Raw genomic sequence first — 23,339 nt, forward strand, 5'->3', positions numbered from 1 at the left:
TCTGGAACGAATTAAGTACTTAACCCGTGGTACCACTGTATATTGTGATCTGGGATCAAAGAGCACTCTACTGAGAGATAGTAAGGATCTGCAACCCTCATGAAATAAGCAACTGCAGCAGTTGCATCTGGAGAAAAAGTGATGGAGGTAATAGGAACACAGTAGGCTAACTTAGAGCAAGAAAGGTCTAGATCCAGTCTACTTCTATTATGATTATTACTACAATTAATTACCCACCCTTCACTTCAAGGTCCCAACTTAAAATTGCAGAAGATGGGCACTAAAAATATGCATCTCAAATGTCAAAAGCCAGGGTAAAGTGGAGGGTCTTCAGCATTTGCTGGAAGCTGTATAATGAAGATGCTAGATATCTTTGTGAGAAGCAAGTTCCACAACTTAGGGGCTGCGACTGAGAATGCCCTCTCCCAGGCCACCACCCTCTGAGCTTCTGAGGGCAGTGGAAGAACCAAGAAGTTTCCCTCCACTGATCTTAGCACCCGAGAGGGTCTCTTTAGGGGAGGGGGCAGTTCAGTTTGGGGGGCATTTAGGGCTTTAAACACTACCACAAGTACATTGAATTGGGCCTAGAAACGTACTGGCAGTCAGTGCAGCTGCTTTAAAACAGGGGTTATTTGAGATCCGAACCCCAGCCAGTAATCTGGCCACTGCATTTTGGACCAATTGAAGATTCCGAGTCATTTTCAAGGGCAGCCCCTGTAAAGTGCATTATAATAATCCAGTCTGGAAGTTAGCAGAGCATGGAGAATAGTGGCCAAGTCATCCAAAAGGGGCCATAGCTGGGGAACCAGACAGCTGAAAAAAGGGCACTCCTTCCTAGTCATTGAGAGCACCTGAGCCTCCAGGGACAATGCCAACCTGTCTGCCCACCTCCTGGATTTCAGAACTCAGGGCATATTAACACCTTTGTCTTTTTAGATTCAGCTTCAGTTTATTGGCCCACCCAGACTATCACTGCCTCCCAGCACTGGTCTAGCACCTCAACTGCCTCTGTGCGATCCATGCCCAAGAGCTGTTTAAAAGCATGAGAGTTAACATTTTTGGATGAGAATATTTTTATAGTGTATACAAGTTTTGAAAGTTGCAAACTTTATAGAAGAATCGATGACATTGATAGTGTTGGTGGCCCTAGTAGAGTTCAGCTTATTTCTTCTGAAGTTTATATTATTTACAGTTGATGTTAAGAACCAAACTTGCCAAGATGCTGGGATCCACATGGTCAGGCTCTTAACATATTCCCCCAGGAAATGTGGCTATGGACTGCGCTGGATTTAGAGGGTGGTGTAAGCAGTTCCCCTACACAGAACACCAAACTGAGGGGACTAATAATAATAATAATAATAATAATAATATCCCAATATTTATACAGGTATCTACTGAGAAGACCCATAAAAACCAATATTTAGGGTGCAGAACCAAATGTTGTCCTTGCTCAGGGCGCCATTTTACAGACGTCTACCCCTGGCATGGGTTTGTACATTAATAGGAGCAACAGCTCTCTCACCTTCTGTTTCTGTCTCTCTGTTCGTTCCTAACTTTGCCCTATTTACAATCAAAATTTCCCCACCCAGTTGCTTTCCTAGGAGCGCAGCGAGAGAGTTAAGAAGACAGCTTGGGGAAACCACTGGGGGGCTGCTTTTCTTTTCCCATTCTGCTCTGATTAGATTGTCTCATAACCACTATTTCTTCCCATCAAATACACAGCTTTTCTGGGTGGTGGCGAAGTGAGTTAGAAGGAGGCAGATCTCCCAGTTTCTTTGCTAATTTGGCCCCAATTATTCTGCCTCTTCATACTTTCCCATGGAATCTGCAGATGGTTGCTTATTTCATTGCCAAAAGGTGGCAGTAGTGAGAAAAATCTCCTTAAGAGGCTTCTGTTTTGATTCCCCCCATATACATGTACTGTCAAGGCCATGGTGTGGATATTGGGACAAAAATCCAATGCACTGGAAAGAATCTGCAAAGTTTTTCAAATATTTTGATTTACTGTTGCATAATGTGCTAAGTAAAACAAATTATGCAAATAGTTAACAGTGCACAAGTTATATACAAACTATCCATTTGGTATATAAAGAAACATTGGTGCAAATTATGCACATGGTATTCTCCGATTCATTCAGATATTAAGGTCTGGATTCAGCGTTCTCCGACTGCCAGCACAAGGCTGCTGCACTAGCATAGGAGTAAGTATAATGCAGAATATGAAATCCAGTGCAATAGTGCACTAATGGAATCTTGTTGTGCAACTGGTTGTGCAACAAGAAGTATTGGGCTTGGCTTCCTGTGCCTTCTCTTGTGCAAATCATTCTGCTATTGTAAGCTACTAAGTAAAAGGTAAAGGTAAAGGATCTCAGGACGGTTAAGTCCAGTCAAAGGCGACTATGGGGTTGCGGTGCTCATCTCATTTTCAGGCCGAGGGAGCCAGCGTTTGTCCACAGACAGCTTTCCGGGTCATGTGGCCAGCATGACTAAACCGCTTCTGGCACAATGGGACACCGTGACGGAAACCAGAGTGCATGGAAACGCCATTTACCTTCCCACCGCAGGAGCTGGGACCAAGCAACGGAAGCTTACCCCGTCGTGGGGATTCGAACCGCCGACCTTCTGATCGGCAAGCCCAAGAGGCTCAGTGGTTTAGACCACAGTTCCACCCACCCCCGTCACACTGTGCCACCTCCATTGACTAGTATACCACTATGGGACTTTAGCTTAGCACTACGCTAAATAATTCCTCATGTCTACAAAGGGAATAGTTTTCAGTGATCAGGTATCATAGAGGGAGGGACAATAGCTCACAGTTAGAACATGTGGTTGGCTTGCAGAAAATCCCAGTTCCAGGTCTTGACCTTTCCCGTTGTAAGGATTAGCAGGTGATGGGAAAGACCTCACTACCAGTCAGAGCAGGTGATTCTGGGCTAGATGAACATAGGTATAAGGCATCTTCCTATGTGCCATTTAGTAAAGTTTGTAAGCAAATCCCAGCTTGGAAACTGGGATAGCTCAGTACGTAGGGCATGAGGCTCTTAATCTTAGAGTTGTGGGTTTGAACCCTACATTTGGCAAAAGATTTCTGTATTGCAGGGGACTGGACTAGATGACCCACATGGCCCCTTCTAACTATGATTCTTTGATCTATGATCTTCCTGGGAATACTATCTGAACCCTCTATCTAGGTTCCTTGTTGACTATGGGGTGTGCTAGATTTCCCTACTGTTGACTGGTAATCAACAGGAATATAGTAACAGTGTCTCTGAGCATAAGAAGTGCATCCTTACCTTATCACTCACTCACTCACTCACTCACTCACTCACTCACTCACATGCATGAAGGGCTTACAGGAAATATTGCAAGACTTTCTCCTATTCCCTGCACTTCTTTTTTTAAATAAATTTTCATTTTTATAACCTTTATTGTAATACACTTGATGTATTTTGAATGTTTCCAAACTATCTTTAGTATTTTGCATGTCATTGTGTTAAATATATGTTGTTTCTTTTAGGATAATCTTCTGCATGTCTTCTATTCCTTCTTCTCTTCCTAAATCTACTAAAGTGTACACTGCAGCCTTTTCTATTATACTACCAGAGCCCTGCTGGATCCAATCAAAGTTCTGTCTAGTCCACCATCCTGTTCCATACAGTGAAGCCCATAAACAAGGCATCTGAGAAGGAATTCAGCATCATGTTCTTCTGATTGTTCTGTCAACCCAAGCATTTTACTTTGCCAGACAGAATGATCTTCCCACTCCTCCCTTCGCCCTGTTCCAGGGTCTCTCGCACCCCTCCAGAGCCAATGGGGTGGGGTGGAGAGGTTGAAAGCCTCATTGCACAAGCAGAAGTCCTTGTGTAGGGCTTCCACTGGTGAGACTCATTAGTTGAATCCCACCCTCCCGGAGAATATTCCTCTTCCACTGTTGTTCTCAGCAGCTGGTACACAGAGGCCTGTTGTCATCATGATTAGTAGCCGTTGTAGCTATATTTTTCCTTAATTTTCTAATTTCCTTTCAAAGCCATCTAAATTGGTGGTCATCATTTTGTGGTAACTAATTCCCTAGTTTAACTGCATACTATTTAATTATTCAATCAATTATTGTGCTTATATCCCAAAGAGCTCAAGGCGGTGCACATGGTTCTCCCCCTTCTCATTTAATCCCCTTTTACTGATGCACAACATCAGTCTCACCCAAATTTATGATTATCTAGAATCATAGAACGGTAGAGTTGGAAGGGACCTAGATTAATATCTTTGTATATTGACCAATGAACTAGAATTCCTAGTTGTGAGGTATTCCTTTCTCCTAGTTCTTTCTCTCTGTATTTAGCAAATGTATATTCTCCATTTTCTTTGGGCTGACTCTGGATCCATTACAGTGCAGATAGAGAAGTACAGAGTGATTTCATTTTCATCTTAAAAAAAATAAAAATCCTTTTCCTTTGCATTGAATAGTGTCATCTATAGTGTCGCGTTTAATGTTGCATCTGCTTGCGGTGTTCTTACGGATGGAATTTCATTGTTCAGGACTGTGGGAGTGCAGAATTCCTCTATAACATAGTATGCCAGTGTCTATAGTACCCTCAAAGCCACTGACTCCCCACTGTCACCGATCTTCCAGCTTCTTCAGTCTTTCTGTGTGGAGCTAATTGGTTCCCCAGGCTTCTGTTGCCCCCTGTGCTCATGTCAGTGGCTGTTTTTCTCTGTTGATGCACTCCATGTATCTCTGTGTGTGCTGTATTATGAACTTCATGTAGAGGACTTCAGAACACATTCATAATATTTGTATGACTGTGGTTTTTATTGCATACCAGTCTTTTGTTATGGCTTTTATGACCTAATGTTTGCCTGAGAGAGCCTCCGTGCACCAGATGGCTGTGTTAGTTCTCAGTCACACACACACCCCCACACCAATTGTGCCCCTTTGGCAAGGGTAGATTTGTGTACTGCACTCATGACTGCTCAGCCATTGTGAGCTAGGCCACTCTGGTGTGCTTATGCGATTTTGTTGGTGCAATTATGCCTTATCCTGGCAAAGTACAAGCTTAATAGTAGCAGCTGTTTCAAATCATTTCTCTCCCCATCTTACCCTTTCCTTTGCTATTTATTTTAATATAGTTTTTAAACATTGAATATAAAACTGAATATGGTGCCAGTATGAAATCTAAATGGTATTACAGTGTAACAGCAGATAGGGACATTTGACAGGGGAAAGGGTGAGTGGGAAGGTTTGAATAAAGTAATGCGGCAAACTATATGGTAAAGAAATATCAAAAGTATAAAGGCTAGTGGAACCATACATATAGGGGAAAAGTGATAAAGACATTTTAAAGACACTAAATGAAAAAATATTTTGCCTTTCTTTCTTTCTTTCTTTCTTTCTTTCTTTCTTTCTTTCTTTCTTTCTTTCTTTTGGGATGTGTGTGTGTATGTTTGCCAGTGCCCTATATCCCATATATGCTTTAGAAAAAAGGCTGCCTGTGGAGTCAGTAATGTGTGCAGCGATCTTCTCCATGATCATAGCATCCCAAATATGAACAAACCAGCCACATATGGAAAGTTAATCCTGTTGATTTCCATTGTGCAGCTATTTGGGACAGCAAATCAAAGAAAAACAATTATGTCTTTGAATAGTCTTGAAACATCCACATAGTCAAACACTTTAATTAATGGATCAGGTGAAATTCTGTAACCTGTAACAGTGCAGGTGTATAGTATAACTGTTGACCAAAAACTTTGATTCTCAAGACAAGCCTGAGAGGAAAACAGGTTCTTTTATACCCACATTTCCCCAGCAAACCTTTATACACTTACCTGGGGGTACGTTTCCACTGGACATGAGGGGCCAGATTCAACTAACAGGTTCTATTAGCAGAAGTCTGATCAAAGACTTGAGCTACCACAACAGGGCTTTCTCCATCTCCTCCCCTATGTCCTCCCCAAATTGGCTCAGGGTGGCAGTGGGGGGAAAAACCCCAGAAGAGCATGTGGGGAAAGGAGAGGGGAGACAATGGCAAGCAGATTGCTCCATCAGTGCAAGCGTCGCAGCAGAGATTTAGGACCAGAGTTTTCCTTCTCTTACGTGAGCTACCTTGCCAGGTTGATGAGCCCCATCTGCCCCTTACTTCCCTCTACAACACGTGCAGAAACCACCTTATTGACCGTTGGACTGACCATTAGTCTCATCCGTTCAATCCTCTGGAGCCTGTGTTCACATGCAGCCGAAGTTCCTAAGTCACCAAGGGTTGAGACCCATCAGCTACCCTGATCTGGCTCCTGTTGCATGCTGACATCTGCTAGGAGCCACAGGGAAGGGCTGAGTGCAGGATGGGGACCAAAGGCGGACAAACTACCCCAGAAGGAGCACGGCAGGTAGTACCAGAAGTACTACCTCTCCCCTAACACCCAATTAAAAAAGATAGAAAAGTAGATGGAGCTACTTTAGATTTCCATTTATCCCAGACTGATAGAGCAACATGAACAAAAGCATTTCAACATTGGGAAGGTCTAGAACCAAAGCAAAGCCAAATTAATCTTTCCAGACTGGAAATATTATAAATATTATATAATTGCCCCCCCCCCAATATCCCAACCCTATAGAAAAAGTGAACTCTTCAGTAGCCCTCTGCTGTTTTCCTTGGATAACTTTAATACTGACCTATCCCTCCATTTCATAAAACTGAAATTGTGTGTTCAGTTATTTGGCTTTCTCAGGTTTGCTATAAAGCAAAGGCTTTGTAGAATTGGATTAATTCAAATCTTTGTGTGTTTTAACATGCTAAAGCTACAGACTTAACGTCTCTAGTAGGAGAGAAATCTCTTGCCTCAGAGAGGGAGAGCCAATGTTGGATTTCACCACTACCACCTCTGTGGCCCTCTTGACCAAAACAGCCCAAAAGGTGGTGTGTTGGGAACAGTTCAGGCATGTGGTGCAGGAGAACTGATGAAGGCTCAGCTCCAATGCCTTGTCAAGTTCTCAGATCCCAGACATACCACCATATCCAAGAGAAATCTATGCTCGCTCTGCCAGGCTGGTCAGCAAACCTGTGGGGTTCGCAGAGCACGTTGTGACACTGCCAGATAGAGCATATGTTTTTGCTATTTTAAATTGTAAAACACAAAGCTGAACATAAAGAATCATCTTTCTACTTTAAGAAAACAACATTTATTTTCTCATTAAATGGATGCCTGGGTTGATTGATAGGATAGGGATGAGCAAGCTTTGGCTAGGATGTACTGCTGTTGATAAAACTAATAACAATTCATGAGATGTATTGTCAAAGCGTTTGACAAAGATAATGTTGGTGGTACTATAGAATATGAAATGTTGTGGGATTATTATTATTATTTTAAAAAAACCTACACTGTTGGAATTTACTAAATAAGTTTTTTTTTTTTTTTGCTGATGAAATAGCACAGTGTTGGTTTTTTTAAGTGCAAGCCCTCATAGTTAAAGATATAAAACGGCAATTCCATGGTTGTATAGCACGACATAGCTCAGAGCTGAGATTAGAGAAACCCTGTAGAGTGGGTAATACTTGAGGGCATCTACAACTAGAAAAGTATGTGAATTTAGGCATGGGAGGAAGGAAGGATCTGCTTTAAATTTAGTGTAGGGTCACTGAATCTTAATGATAGATTAAATAGGGGAGGTGGAATAATGAATAGGGGTATGCAGTGTGTAGCACTAATACTAGAAGTCTATGCTTTGCAGTGGTTATTTAATGTCTTTTCCCATATGTTTCTGAATAGAGCAGGTTATGGCAGGGATGAGCTAAGGAATAGCTTTGTTAGTGAATAGTTTAAATGGAAGTAATTTTTTTAAAAAAGAATTCATTCTATGAATATAGTAAGACAGCTTGTTAGTCGCTTAATAGGACAATGTAAGAATACTTAATACCACAGACTTTAATGTTCATTATGAAGTATATTTATAATTAGGTGTAATCTGTATGGGAATGTGTGGTGGAGTTAAACGCTTACAGTCTATGATAATAATAGATAGTTATAGCTCTGAAAACAATAGACCTTTTGGTTTAAGTTTATTTTTATAACCTTGGTTACAGTTGCGCTAAATTCCAGCTATCTTGTGGAAGTTAAGGATCTGACAAAAGTAGACTGAAAATTAGAAGGGAAAAGGCAGCATTATTGAAATATTGGCTAGCAACGAGTCTATGTACATGTAGTACATGTCAATGGTGTTTGTATGAGCAGTGTGTTTGTTTATGGTTTATCACATATGAATAGCTTGCGTGGGCATGTAAGAGTGTGAGAGGGTGATGGGAATGGCCACTCAGAAACAACTGTGCACAACCTCCCCCGTACTTTTAGATGCTATTTATGAACCTACTAATTTAATATTACTATTAAATTATCATACTGTATTAAAGACAGAACCTAAAATTTGATGGGGAAATCTCTGAACACTTGAACTATTGAACATCTGTGAATGTTCATTTGAGATTTTTCTAGAGAATGAGAATAAACCTCTGCTTGGAATGGCTTGTTTTGGCATTCTCTGCTTCATTATTATCTTGGCTTATTCCAGACACAAATTAAACTGCTCAGTCAAATAATCTCTCAAGGTCGTTTTCCCCCTAACCTCACATACTTGATCTTACTTGAGAGCCTCTGAGTGTTTTCTGCTATGAGGCTCAAAATTTCTCTCAAGTGTTCCACTCCACCACTGTGGTTCAGCTACCTTTGAAAAGCTTGGGATAAGTAAGGGGTGATGGAACCTTTGGTCCTCAGGCTATCTTAGGAGAGCTACTCCAATCCGTTCTACACTAGAGGTCCTACATGATGTCAGGTGTGGGGAAGATAAGGGAGGGCAGGGCTTCAGAGGAGCAAATGGGAGCTTTAAGTGGGTTCCCAATTCCTCCTTTGCTGGAAAAAGGTGTGCTTCCAACCATCCACCTGTTGATCTGAAAGAAGGAGATGTGGTTTCCATTTGATAGAAACTGCTTCTTCCTCGCAGAACTGCTCTTTGAAGCAGCTTCCCTTGCTGATCTGTTCAACTTACGATGTCCGAGGTTGAAAGAATCAGGGAAAGAATCAGGGTGGGGTGTTCACCTGTTCCCCATGCTGCTTCCCGCATTGCTGCTGTGGGAAGCAGAGATAAGTCTTTCTCCTGGTTTAATCTGAGCCCTAAAAAGATTATAATTCAAGGACAGTCAGACAGAGAGATACTGTCTACATTTTTGGAAGAGATGCACAAAGGTTATCTAACTTCTTGTTAGAATGAAAGTACCCCTAGCATTTCAGGTTTCTCCCATTCCTCAAAACAGTCAGTCAAGCCTTTTTCAATTTGGTTCATAGCTGATCTTTGTATGTTGTATCTGCAATCAGGTGGTTAAAGGAATAGCAAAAGGATGGATTTATCCACTTCTTCACTGCATGTTTATACCAGTGAACTGGGGATCCTCATGTATGTTAGTGATGGTGTCAGGGAATCTGGATATAAATTTTTATTCAGCATATTGTTACCCACTTGTGTGGTAGTTAAGTTACGGAATCAAACTTAAATTTGTTTGTTTTCACCCTTTTTTAAATTAAAAAACACAGTCAGCTCCTTATCATGCAATGTGGAATGGACATACCGTACTACTCAGCTCTATTAAGCCCCAAGTTAGAGTGTAGAGATGCAGCAAAAAAATCTTAGGCCAGCCTGATTCCACTAAAATTGTTTGCTGGAATTGGGTTTGGTTGGCTCTTCAGTCACTCATTGACCAGATCTCTTGTTCCAAGGCTCTTTTAAACTGTGTGACAACCTCTAATTATAATTCCTGGGTCACTTCTCTTGCATGGTGACTGGAAACATGCCATGTTGACCTGCATCACAAGTACACGGAAAGTAAAACTATACATTCAAACCTTGTTTGTCAAGCATAATCTGTTCTTGAAAATTGTTTGACTTCCGAAATGTTCGACGACCGAGGTGCGGCTTATGATTGGTTGCAAGAGCTTCTTGCACCCAAGTGGAAGCCGCATCGGATGTCCAGATTCTGAAAAACATTTGAAAACCAGAGCATTTGGCGTTCGGGAGCTGAAACATTTGAAAACGGAGCTGTTTGAGAACTGAGGTATTGCAAGGCAGGATTACTTAAGATGTGCTCTCTTTGTCAGCATTTCAGTTTTTATCTATAAAGTGTGAGGCCTCATTTTATAATGTAAAATCAATGAGATGATAGTTTAAACTATTCATAGCAATTTAGCTGCTGCAGCGCTATACCATTGCTGCAATCAATGCAATATCACTACAGTATTTTTGTCCAGGTTTTACAGAAAAGCTTTAATGCCTGTTGCAGGGGATGATCTTATGGTCTTTTAAACATTTCTCTCCATATATATATATATATATATATATATATATATATATATATATATATATACTTTCTAGCTCCAGGGATTCAGATTATCCAACAACTCTTATGTTACCAGTATTGCAGCCAATAAACACAATTTGAATGCCCATAGACAAAGGAACACACACTGCAGGCTTACGCCAAACTGCTGGCCCATACTTTGTCAAGCTGGAAAATGTCACCATATGTGCCAAAGTATCTGGCCCTTCCAAACACATGATAAACAGCTAAGTGTCTCCAAACATGTTCATTCATTGTCAACATTAAGAATTGTGTAGTTTGTTCTCATTTCAGCTCTAGCAAAACCTTCTGTTGCACCTGCTGAGTTATTGTGGTAACTCTACAAGATTTGAGAACAGCATTATAGACAGCATTCTGTGGTTTCTTTATCTGTTAAGCATTTAGCTTATCTTCTTTCGGGAGTTTGTCACTTGTAAGTATTGGTAACTCCTAGCATCTCTTGCTACTAATGAAATGCTTGGCCTTTCACCTAAGAACATGGAGAGGATTTGAGAGGATTGTGAATTTGGAACATAGTGAACATTTTCTCCCTTTTATATAACCTTTCCTAAGGGAAAGGGAATATGGAACCCCTTGCCACAGTGTATCAGGTGCTGATGCTCTCCATTTGGCTACTGTGGAAAATGGTATGCGGTCTAGTATAAGGACTCCTCTTCTGTTCTGCTGTAAGTACAATCAGCAGATATGATCCACTGTACTAAGGAATGCTGGAAACTCACACTGAGCCTTTGGGCTGTGACAACATTTTTATTGCATATTGAAATACCATTTATATTAGGTTGATGGATATCAAGGCATGGCTGCTGGGCATGTAGTAGGTATTGCCTGATATACCGATTTATTCTTACTCTGATATATTCTCATACTTCTTTTGTTTCTTAGAAGTAGTGAGGTCATCATCTTCCAAGATCATAATGACCACTCACATTATACAGAGCTTATAACCCACCTACTCTCAGCAGCCAGAAGCCTCATAGCCAGACACTGGAGAGACTTGTCAGGAGTAAACATGGACCACTGGTATCAAATTGTATGGGAAATGGCCCTAATAGAAAAGCTAACCAATAAACTGAAACTGTCACAGGGACAAATGGAAGAGGATGCCTTCACCTCAGTATGGCTCCCCTTTATCACATACACAGCCCAGCAAGACAACAACAAGAATCCACCAACACCATACGAATCAGTCTGGCTTACCTGACCCAACAATCCCCCCCCCGTCACAATGCAAACAAACCCCACTGCAGCCAACCACAGACAACCAACTACACTCTGTCCTCCAATACCTCTCACTACCATGTAATAAACGAATAGAAAGAGAACCCACCCACTTGACGCTGGCACAAAACCCCACACATACACTGTACAAAAGAATATAAGCCTCAGCACTCCTCTCCCCCCCCCCTTCTGCCCCAAACTTAATATTGTACTCAACAATAATATCTCACAACAAATGTAACTAATTTGTAAGAGAGACAGTACTACCTGAAAAAAGAGACAAGGCATGTACTTTTCTAAACCAAGAAAATATTTAATAAAAAGAAAATGTAAAAGAAATAGTGAGGTCACGAGCAAAGAACCTCAAAAGGATCAAGAAAGGTGGTTGTTTTTAAGAAAGCTGTCTTTCTATTTTTGTGCCTCCCAGTGGATCAAGAAGATTCTCTCAATTTTTATTTGACTTTGAGGGCTTTCTCCTATTGCTCCCTTTGAGATATCAGGGATTGGCACCAGAAAGCTACTGAAGGCTGGATGAAATTGTAGCCAAGAAAATATTCTTTGGAATGAATGAGGGCCAAACTAAAGGTGGGGCAAGAGATGTTGTGTATGGTACTGTGTGAATCCCCCTGCAGGGCAAACAGCATCTTGGGAATGATTTCCTCCAGATCCAGACCCCTGTCTCCTGCTGGTTTGTAATTAAAAAGAGTGAGAGCAAAATAGGGGAGATCCTATTCACCCTAACTTCACATGTATGCTAATAACATATGATCTGATGGAGACTGACCAGGAATGAGATCTTTGAGTTGTGGTAGAAAATTTGATAAAGATACCAGCCTAGTTTGCGGCAGCTGTAAAAAAAGAGAGGCAAATTCCATGTTAGGAATCATTAGGATTTTCTTATGAGAGGCAAAGGGTTTGGAGAAAGAGAGGGGGACAGAGCAAGAAAAGGAGAAAGTTAAAGTGGGGCTAGTAATCAATGAAACTATCTATCTATCTATCATCTATCTATCTATATAAGTTAAAGGGAGGTGGAGTGAGGAAGAGAGAGAAAAATATAGAGAAGTCCAAAATTATTATCTTTTCTTTAAAAAAATCAAAACTGAGAAAAAAATGTCAGAGTTGAGTACCATAGTGCATATGGGGCTGAAGTGGGTCCTTGATGTGGAAAAGCTGAAGAAAAGAGAGCCAGTGTGGTGTAGTGGTTAAGAGCAGTAGTCTCGTAATCTGGGGAACCGGGTTCGTGTCTCCGCTCCTCCACATGCAGCTGCTGGGTGACCTTGGGCCAGTCACACTTCTTTGAAGTCTCTCAGCCTCACTCACCTCACAGAGTGTTTGTTGTGGGGGAGGAAGGGAAAGGAGAATGTTAGCCGCTTTGAGACTCCTTAAAGGGAGTGCAAGGCGGGATATCAAATCCAAACTCTTCTTCTTCTTTCTGATAATCACAGAGGCAGGGGTGCCAAGTTGAATAAAATATTGAAGAAGAAAAAAAAGCTGAAGAAAAAAATGTCTTGCAACAATTTTTGGTCTTTTGTTTGTCTTGCATGCTACAGTCTTTAAGCTGCAATCCTATGGACACTTCCATGAGAATCCCATTGAACTTAATGGGACTTAGTTCTGATCTGACAAGTAAGGATTTCACAGGAAAATACCCTTGTTGTTTTTCAGCACTGTCCTTTACCCTTTACAAGTGTAACCCTAATCATGTTTACTTAGTGTGTTCAGTGATATATACATCTTTGCAAATGAGTTTTCAGTTTCAGCCTTAGACAGTATCTTCACAAACCTGAGTAAAGTGGCATTAACACATGCACACAATCTTAGGCTTTCTCTCTTTCTTACTCTGTCTCTATCTCAGAAAGAATCCTTGGAACCCACCTGTTCTGTAATACAATCCTGCGTCAATGACCCCTCATCACTCCATTTGTCTGTTGTATTGATCTGTTTGTTTTCCAATGCTGCTGCAGGTGCCCTTAAACAACAAGTCTGTTGGGGGCAGGACATGTGATATTTGAAAGACAGAGACATCCCGGTATACGTCACAGTGCAAACCGTGTTGTTCCATTGATGATAGTAAAATAATGCCGTATGTACAAAACTGATAAAGCTGCTCAGGTATTAGTTTGCTCTTGTTCTTAATTGGCTTACATGATAGGAGATGATATTGGATTTCTTGATTCAATATCATCTTATATCCTAAGAAACAGGTATTTGGCATTATTATTACAATTATTATTATTACTAGAAGATTTATTCATTTGGCATTTTTTTGAAGTTTTCCACAGTGTTTATCAGAGAGCCATTTAGACTTGCTATTTTTTTATTATATTTCCCAAAATGAAGTACTGCAGAACGCCATTTTCAGAGCAACTTACTAGTTTCTTGTGCTAGGAAGTTTTTGTGAAAAAAAATCAGTATTAAGAGGAAATGAATATTGAATAAATAAAATTAGGACCATTGAAGGTTTGAATTTTCAATTTCAAGGTGTTGGAGAGTATAATTTAATATTGAATTGTTTTAAAATAAGAGGCTAGATAGAGTATAGATACCCCAAATATGGCATTACTTCTTGAAAATATAAGTTCTGCTCCAAATATGCATACCAAAATGCTGTTGTGGTCAATTCTAACTCCCCTTGAAATTCCCACATTCAGAATGTTAGCAATGACCCCATTGCTAACATTGAAAAGGGACTAATAAAATTGTAGTCCCTTTCTCCAGTTGCTATGTCATCACCTTTCTGGGTAAAAATGCTTTATTTTATCACGTTAGACTCTGGTGCATAGGGCAGATGGGAGTTGTAGTCCAGCAAAATCTGGAGGGCACTGTGATGACTACCTATGCTCTAACTCAGGGATGTCCAACAGGTCAGTCGCGACCTACTGGTAGATCCCCATGAGGTTTTGGTAGATCGTGGTCGATTTCTGACTCCTGCCACGCCCCTTCACCCTGCCATCCATTGTTGAATGATCTCTGGAAGCTTTCTCTGTGCTGATCCATAGCGATCTTTTTGTGAGTGACTTTACCTGTTGTTTGTGTCTTGCCTTTAACCCCCCCAAAAAACGGAACTTCCCCCCCAAGAGCCTTTTTTGTAACCCCCCAAAAGCAGGGTCTTTCTCCCCCCCTAAAAAAAAGCTCAACAAGTTTGAGCTGAACACCCCAAAAAAGCTCAAAAATGGAGGTAGATCACTGCCAGTTTTTAATTCTAAAAGTAGATCGCAGTCTCTTGAGAGTTGGCCACCCCTGGCTGATGCCTCATCTCTCTCTCTCTCTCTCTGTGTGTGTGTGTGTGTGTGTGTGTGTGTGTTTGGAGAAGCATGTGTCTAGAATGCACTAGTGTTCCATCCAGATAAAGTTTACACCCTCTACTTTCATTTCTGGAGCAAATTATTCTTTCATTCATTTCATTGTTTCAGATGGTGAAAATCATGTAAGGGATGAAAAATATTCAAATGCAATCTTCTTGAACACTCTTTCTGAAGCCCAACTGTAGCAGCACCACCAAAGCATAATGACTTGGATCTTAACTTCCATTTTATGAACAGAAATAATTCCCTTTACGCACTGTTTCCTGTTTGTGGAATCTAGTGATTATCTGTGTACATTGGAGAGTAGATAGAACTATTTTTTTATTTTATGTTCCGGGGTCTGTGTATCCTATGGGCTTGCTGTCTCTGATTCTTAGGGTACGTCTCTCTCTCTCTCTCTCTCTCTCTCTCTCTCTCTCTCTCTCTCTCTCTCTCTCCTTCTGCTAGATGACTGTCACACCCTATTGGCTTCTCTGGCTAAATTTGAGAGAGCATTCAACATATATCTGTGGCCTGGTTCACACGTAACACTAAGCCAAACTCCTAGATGCTTTGCTCCTTCCTTTTTTTTCTTTTTTTGCTGCTGAGCTTAGCCACGGTTTGGCTTAGTAAGTTGTCAGAACACGGGCCTGTGGTTTAGCTTTCTCCATACAAACCACAAGCTGTAACCATTGGGTTCCTTGTGTTTTACAGCTTGTGGTTTTCTGAAAGGGCTTAGCCATGAACCCAGGTTTGTTCAACACAACACAAAGCCAAACCTTGCTCTTCCCCAGTTTTACTGCTGAGCTAAGTGGCTGCAATCTCCTCTCCAGGAACTTGCACATTTGTTTGTTTGTGCTAAGTTTGGCTTAGCATTGTGTGAGCTGGACCCCGATCTATGTGGCATGTATTCTCTAGGCCCAGAGTTCTTTATAGTTCCTGCTGAAATTGTGTTTGTTTATGTTAAGCCATGGTATCTGTCCTCTTACATTACAAGTCCTATAGTTGTTGGCACAAGCTCTCTCACTCAGTCTTCTACTGCTCTAACACTGCTTCTGATTGGCTCCAGAAAATCTCTCAAGATTTTACAATATCTTGATACCACATATAGAAACAGGCAATCAGTTTTCACAAACTCCTTCAAGCATGATCTATGTTGGGGAACCTGTGGCCTTCAATATATTGCTTAACTACAGTTCTTATCACCCTTGACCATTGGCCATGTTAGCTGAAGCTGATGAGAGTACAGGAATATCAGAAGGACTGTGGATTCCCCATCCCGATCTACAATTTAACCCCATTATTAAGCTTGCAGATCCTCTCCACCCTCCATTCAGACCACCAAGCTCAAGTAAAGTCTCTCCCTGCCTCCATGTTTGAGAGCTGCATAGATACATATGGTCATTCAGTCTATGTAAAAATATCCCCAGTACAGAATGTATATTTTCATATTATATAAATAAATTTTAAAATCTGTTTAGAGACAGATTTTTAAACAATTACACCATTGTTGCATCACTGGGAAAGCAGACTTTTTTTTAAACATACTGTGGTTAGAGAGGGAGACTGACTTTGGCATCTTTTCAGAACCCATTTGTGAATATAGCCTCAGCAGTTTGTTTAATCAAACATAACCCTAATACATTTTACATGGTACCTCCCAGCTGAGGCTGGTCTCTAACAACTAGTGTATTCTGCAACGAGTTGCTCAACAGATGTCATTCTGGTTGAATAATGAAGCAGAATACTTGTGCGTTGGCTAACGTTACTCGAACTTTGATCACTTTTGTTCAGCACATCAGTCTGGCATTGTGCTTTATACCAACATAACACTATAACCAGAGCATGCCTTTCAGGCTTAGAATAGCAAAGGAATGTTATTGAAATCAGTGCAGTTACAGATGAGTGAATGGAAAAAGGAGAATACTGTTTATTTCATAATACTGTGGTGTTGTACTTTGGAATTAGAAAGGAATGTAAGGAATCCAACTCCAGATTTTAGTTATTTTTACTTCACAGGCTTTTTGGAAAGAAAACTTTTGCTTCATTCAGCTTATGTGGCTGCTTTAGTATTTAATGTTAGTCAACAAAAATCTTAGTTTTTGAGACTGATGAAATATTCATAATTATTGAAATGAAATGTATCATGTTTGTTGCTGTGATAGAAAATATTATTTTGCGCTTTATGCATTATTTCTAGACTTGCCAAAACTAACAGATATTTTAGAAAACACAGCATAAGATTATTATATTTTGGAAACCAATTTGTATTAGTTGCCAGCTGAGGTGGGATGTGCATATTATAAATAAAATAACAAATTTACTCATAGCTGATGGGTAGATCTGCCACTGTCACCAGAGAAAGTGGGCTCCATTGACTTCTGTGTGTGTATATCTATATATAGACATAGATGATATAGATATACCATATTTTTACGTGTATAAGATGAGGTTTTTTTTGCTAAAAAACGTTAGTAAAGAATTGGGGGGGGGGGTGTCATCTTGTACATTGAGCTTCCTCAGCTACCTCTCCTTGCCCTTCTTTCCTTTTTTCCCTCTTTCCCTCTCAAACTCCCACCCTGCCCCCAGCCCGCTCACCACCTTCCTCAGCTCAGTTTGCTCGATGGCATGGCCTGACATAGAGCGGCCGCTGCCTTCTCCCGGCTCTTCCTTGGCATCCTGCTTGGGAGCCTGCATCCCCACAGAAGCAGCTGCCACCGAGGGGGAGCGTGTGCTGCCCCAGTCGCTGCCTTTGCTTCTGCAACACGGTGAACTGCATGCACCTCATGCTGGAAACTTTGAGGGTGATCGCCTCCCCAAATATCAACAACTTGCCACCATCCATTATCCAGATTTGCACTTCTGTTTTAGGGTTTCATTTCCTTAATTTTGGGTTCAAAAAATAGGGCTTATCTTATACATGGAGATGTCTCATACGTGTAAAAATATGGTAGATAGACTCACAGTCCATGAGATACACCACTGCGACACCGCCACCATCTGTTCCAGGTCCAAGTTTTACTATGGAAGCCTTGCAGTGTATACATGGTCGTTTTGCCTATTAAGTCCCCGGTTGGCTGGGAGGCACAGGGTGTTCTTGGCATAACAGCGTACGTTTGGCAGGCCCCTGGCAGGGACCCCCACCAGCTTAGCCCTCCAAGGCTTGGGGGAAATGTACTGGCTGCCCCCCCCCCCATACTGCATGGGTGTGTATGTAGCTGTCAGTAGGCTTCCAATAAAAGATGGCACTTTATGTCCATTGTGTTGCACAATACTATCCAGAAAATTAAACTGCTCTGTGGTTTGGTCTAGACTCAGGCTGATGGTAGGGTGAAAGTTGTTGAGGTTCTGGTGATATTTTCCATAATGTTAATTTCTATTTTCTAAATTGTTCGTAGTGGTCTAGTATTCTTAATATTAAAACCTAATACTGAATTTTCTTCAAATAGGTGCATTTTATTTCAATAATTACACAGGTTTCTGCAGTTGCAGAATTTCTAAGTAGTTACTTAACATTATGTATTAAAATAATGAAGAGAAGCAATATTTGTTAAAAACATATATTTGAGAGATCTTTAAGACCATACTTGAGACCATTCCAGTTGAAGAAGTGGAAAGTCAGCCTCAGCCTCAATCCTCGTAATTGCATGATACATTTTCATAATCTTCAAATCATCCTTTGAACGGGATCTGATGGAAGTTCCATAGGGGCGCTTCTCATATAATGGGTTAGAAAAAAATAAACATGCACCTAGAGCTACAGAGAACAGTAGCAGGCAGGCGTAGGTGCTGCAACAAGTAGGTGTTGCAAGATATCAGTGGTCCTGAACTGTTTGTGTACAACTAGTGATTGCCTGCCATGTGGATAGTCCAGCATTGTGTACATACATCAGTAACATGAGAGAGGAGGGCCTTCTTTGTATAGGCGTGCAGAATGTGGATTTCTCTTCTGTCCCCCTATGGCTGGCACCAACTCTGTTGAGTTTCCAGCACTAGCTGAAAACTTGCTGATTTGCTCAGACCTTTGGAGGAATTTGCTGAATTGCAGGCCATCCTGTTGATTTTAGGGTCCTGTTCTGTTGCTTTATTTTAATATGCATTTTGTTTTGATTTCAATGTAACATACTCTTGACATAACCTGTTCTGGGATTGCCTTGGCAATGAAGAGTAGGTGAGAGATATTTAAAATAAATAACTGAATACTGAACAACTTCAGTGCATTCACTTTCCCTTAATTTTGGTACATCACAGCAACAGATACTAGGACCCTGGACTGTATTTACATGGGGTGAAAAAAATCTTATGCATGTCAGTCGGTTACGGTTTACTAAATACACAGTGCCCTTTCTGCTTACGCTTGGCATTTTAAATCCATGGGAATATCTTTCAAATAACTCTGTTTAGAAGGTGGTGGTCCAGTGGATGTGGCCTTTGGCTTGGATTGTAGGTGTCTTGAATTTGGGTCCCAGTTCCCATTGAGGTCTCTGTGGTTGCCTTGAGCAAAGTGTCATTTCTCAGCTTGAGTTCCACAGCAATATCTGAATCGCTGAACAGGATTGTTTTAAGGCTGAGTGAAATTGTTTGCACATTTTAAATGACCCTGCAAAGGATGAATAGTTTTGACAACATCAGTTCGCCTAAACAATTTTGTGTTGTTTCTGTAGGTTAAACGAAACGTGTATGACCTGACTAGTATCCCTGTTCGTCATCAGTTGTGGGAAGGCTGGCCTGCTTCTGCTACAGATGATTCAGTAAGTCAAAATTTACCGGTACTTCATTTTTTTTAGTACATATGATGGTTTTGTTTTCAGACTCTATGGAAAACATTTCATTTTTACTATACTCCTGTGTGTCATGTAATTGTGGAGTTGGTCCAAGCTCCTGAAGTTATATTAGTAATTCAATATTTGGTGCTTAACTGTTTGACTGATCCAGTAAAGCACTGAAACATTTATTTCATAAGCTGTTCTGAATAGGTCAATTGAAATGACCAGAGCACAGTCAGAGCACAGTCCAGGATTTTTACTGCCTGGTTTGGAAGAGGCCAGAACAGGCTGTGCGCCTACATTGTGTGACTTGGGAGTTTCGAGTGTGCCAAGTGAGTGAGAAAGAGAAAAAGCCTCCTTTACGGAGGGGCCTTCATAGAGACCTGGCCAGCAGAAGATGGCTGACTCAGATATGGGATATGGCTTATATGGCTAAAATAACCAATAGAATAAGAGTAAGGGAAGGAAGGCACAGATGGGAGACCTCTTGAAAATGTAGCTTGTTTATTGCAACAACATGGTACAAATACTCTTAGTTCATATTACATGGGGGGTGTTTGAGCTACAAAGAATCAAATCTGTAACAGCTACGAATGCTTTTTGCTACTCTTTCCTTTTTAGTAAAATAGGAAGGGCCTTATTAGTGGATGTAAGATACTTAATGTTGTAAGTTAACTATTGTTTTGATAAAATTTGGAGTCTTTTTAATTTTTAAAAAGGTGAAGAATAGTAGGACCACATAAATATGATGTTCTGTGACCCCCATTCAGGAAGGACAGCCAAATTCAAACAACATTTGAGCACGTGCTTAAGTACTACCTGAAATGTTTAAGGCTTCAGTTCTCTGCATACTTTTCTCTAGTCAATTTTCCAAGGTTTAAAAGTCAGTCTGTGACAGGAAGGAAATAGGTCTGAAGGAACCTCCTGTCTTTGCTCATCAAAAAAGGAAAAGTTTTACTATATGTGTGCTAGTCATAGGGTCCACTTTTAAAAGGCTTTTGGGATTAGGGCCATAAATCATGTTTTAATCTTACAATAACTACTGCAATGGCTGTGATTTCTTTTGCAACCTGTTGGGAAATGTGCTGTCTCCCTGCATTTAATTTATTTAATTAAATTTTTATTGTTTTTGCATCCTGAGTTCAAAGAATGGCCGCACATTGCTGCCCATTTGGCAGAACAGTGCCACACTGATATTTTCTGGGAAAGTAGCTAGTCCTTGTGTTGGAAGTAGAACTGAAGCTTTAGATAAAAACAAACATAGACAAGGTTAATTGCAACCTCTGAAATATATTGGTGTGTTGTCATCTGTTGCTATTTGAGTTAAGGCCAGAAAGGATTTGAAAACCCATGATTTCTAATCCAAATGCCAGCAGCTGTTTGGAAAACAGCCAACAAAAACATAACACCTCCTTGTAGGATAGGATGTCCAGCATGTATAAAATGCACAAATCTGTTTTTAAACTCTGTTTTAACAAGTGACAATGTTGCAGGTGATATTTTTTCTTTCTTTTCAAGTTTAATGAAACTGGTGATTGTTAAGTCATCTGCTTTTCAGGCAGACGAGTCCAGAAAGCTCCCAGCTTGAAACTACTGCAGCTGAGGCCTGTCAGCTGTGTAAACAGTTCTGAACGTGTTACTCCCAAAAATATAATTAATTTCTATCTGAAATTAAAGCCACCAACTTAATATTTATGAAGATTTAACATTAGCAATAACAGTTAGAACACTTCTCTCTCTTTTGTCATTTATAGACAATTCACTCAGAAAGTTTATCGCCTAATAGTCCCCTGTGTCAGATTCCCCCCCTTTCTTTTTTCATTCCCCTTCTTTTGGTAATAACTTAATTTTTGACAGAAAGATGTCTCAATGGTACTACCCAAGAGCAGAGATCTAACTTTTAACAAAGAGTTAAAGAAGGACTTGATTAGAATACTTTTCATTTACATTTTATGCACCATAAGAAATACTTTGTAATACCACAGGAGGTTTTTTCAGTGCAGTTCTCGTTAACCTTTGCCTTAGCAAACAGGACAACTAAATAGACTTCCAATAATTAGATTCCTGTGTAATCGAGTCTCCTATGAACCTCATAAGCTTCAATCTTCTGCATTACCAGAAATGCATCAAAGTCAAGAGCTTTTTTAAAAGCAATGTTACTGCACTTCCCTTTAGAGCAATGGCATGTTCTTCATTTGTCGTTTTAGGCTAATGACATACGGGAAACTGTAAGAGATGCCAATAACTCTTTCAATTTTTTTCTTAAATCAGTATCTAAAAGTCTACTGGTAAGGGGATGTTTTCATGCTGTATCAATTTAACTGAGAAACAAGGATGTTGAAAGATAGCTAAGATGTTGTTTTACCTTATGAGAATGATATTTCTCCCCAGCATCCACAGAGTAGGAATAATGCTAGCACTGGGAATTTGTAATTGCTTGCTCTAATTAAAACACAGTATATGATTTTCATTTCTCCAATTTTCAGATTATCTACTTTTGGGGGGTAGGGATCTCTCTGATTGGAGCTAAAAATATTTCGCTTGCCATGATATTTCTTTTTGTTGTTTGCCACTGTCAGTCAATATGTCAGCTTAATAATGTCTGGTGCAATTAGGGTAGTGACCTCCCAACTGTCTCCAAGATGTTGTAAAGCTATTGGGGGTAAAACTATAGGGGCAGGAAATCAGTTGTACACAGTTTGTGAATACGTTCCATTAGCAGTTTGGGTTTTTAATAGAAGCTATTATTGTAGTGAACATAATTGACTTAAAATGGCAACAAGAGCCACTTTACTTCCTATAGTCTCCTCAAACACTTGTGGCCACTTTAAGACCCAGGGTGGACAATGTAGGTCTACCTTCCCCAGCGTGGTACCTTCCAGATGCTTTGGATTACAAGCCCCATTAGTCTTAGCGGGCATGGCCAATGGCCAGGGATGATAGGAGTTGTAGCCCAGGACATCCGGAGGGTGCTGGGTTGGGGAAGGCTGATGTGGGACTTGTGGGCCATATCCAGACCAAGAAAGCTTTCACCAGCCTGCATGGTCAGTGAGAAATGTGGGTGACTTTCCTACATGCCATTCTACATTGCTTACACTGCCTTAAAATTACTGAAGCCCTTTGCTTCTATAGCCCTCCTAGTTGTTACAGCCCTGAAAGGGCAATGTGACTAAAAGGACTATGGGCCTGAGCCTTGTCGTCATGTATCTCCTTCTGACTTTCCTGTGTCCAGCTGTATTTTTCCCCTGTGGGATTTTTTTTTCTATTTGTGGAGATTCCATACATGATTAGAAAGTGATCTATTTTAACAGTCAAGTTCCATTCCATTTCAATAAATCAGGGTCACACAGGAGGGTGTGGACCTGCCTCTGTGTACAGAAGCTTCTAGTTCACTGCAGAAGGTGTAGGCTAGGACAGTTCACTCAGCCAAAGAGGCTTATTCGGGGCTGTTCAGCAGTGCCATCATGCATATGATATTTTCATCATGCGCTAGGACTTCTGTACCCATGGGTGGAACTGCAAGAATTCTGCTTCTCCAATTTGCTTGCTATTTCATGTGTTTCTGGTGAACTGTGGTGAGCGCTCCAGCAGAAACCTCTCTTCAGGGTTAGGGGACTTCCTAAGTAGAATGGGATGGGTGTAGGTCTTCTGTTCAAGGTGAAATTGGCCATAATTGG

At 40.6% G+C, this 23,339-nt stretch overlaps 1 protein-coding gene across 1 annotated transcript in view; it reads left to right on the forward strand.

Annotated features, from left to right (window-relative positions):
• FAF1 (Fas associated factor 1) overlaps nt 1-23,339 on the forward strand; it is a 167,906-nt gene that overhangs the window by 62,248 nt on the left and 82,319 nt on the right. The window contains exon 8 of the mRNA XM_028733519.2: nt 19,561-19,647. Coding sequence (XP_028589352.1) covers nt 19,561-19,647 — 87 coding nt within the window. The remainder of the gene's footprint in view (nt 1-19,560; nt 19,648-23,339) is intronic.

The sequence above is a fragment of the Podarcis muralis genome, chromosome 5 (genome assembly GCF_964188315.1).
Source record: "Podarcis muralis chromosome 5, rPodMur119.hap1.1, whole genome shotgun sequence".
NCBI lineage: Eukaryota > Metazoa > Chordata > Lepidosauria > Squamata > Lacertidae > Podarcis > Podarcis muralis.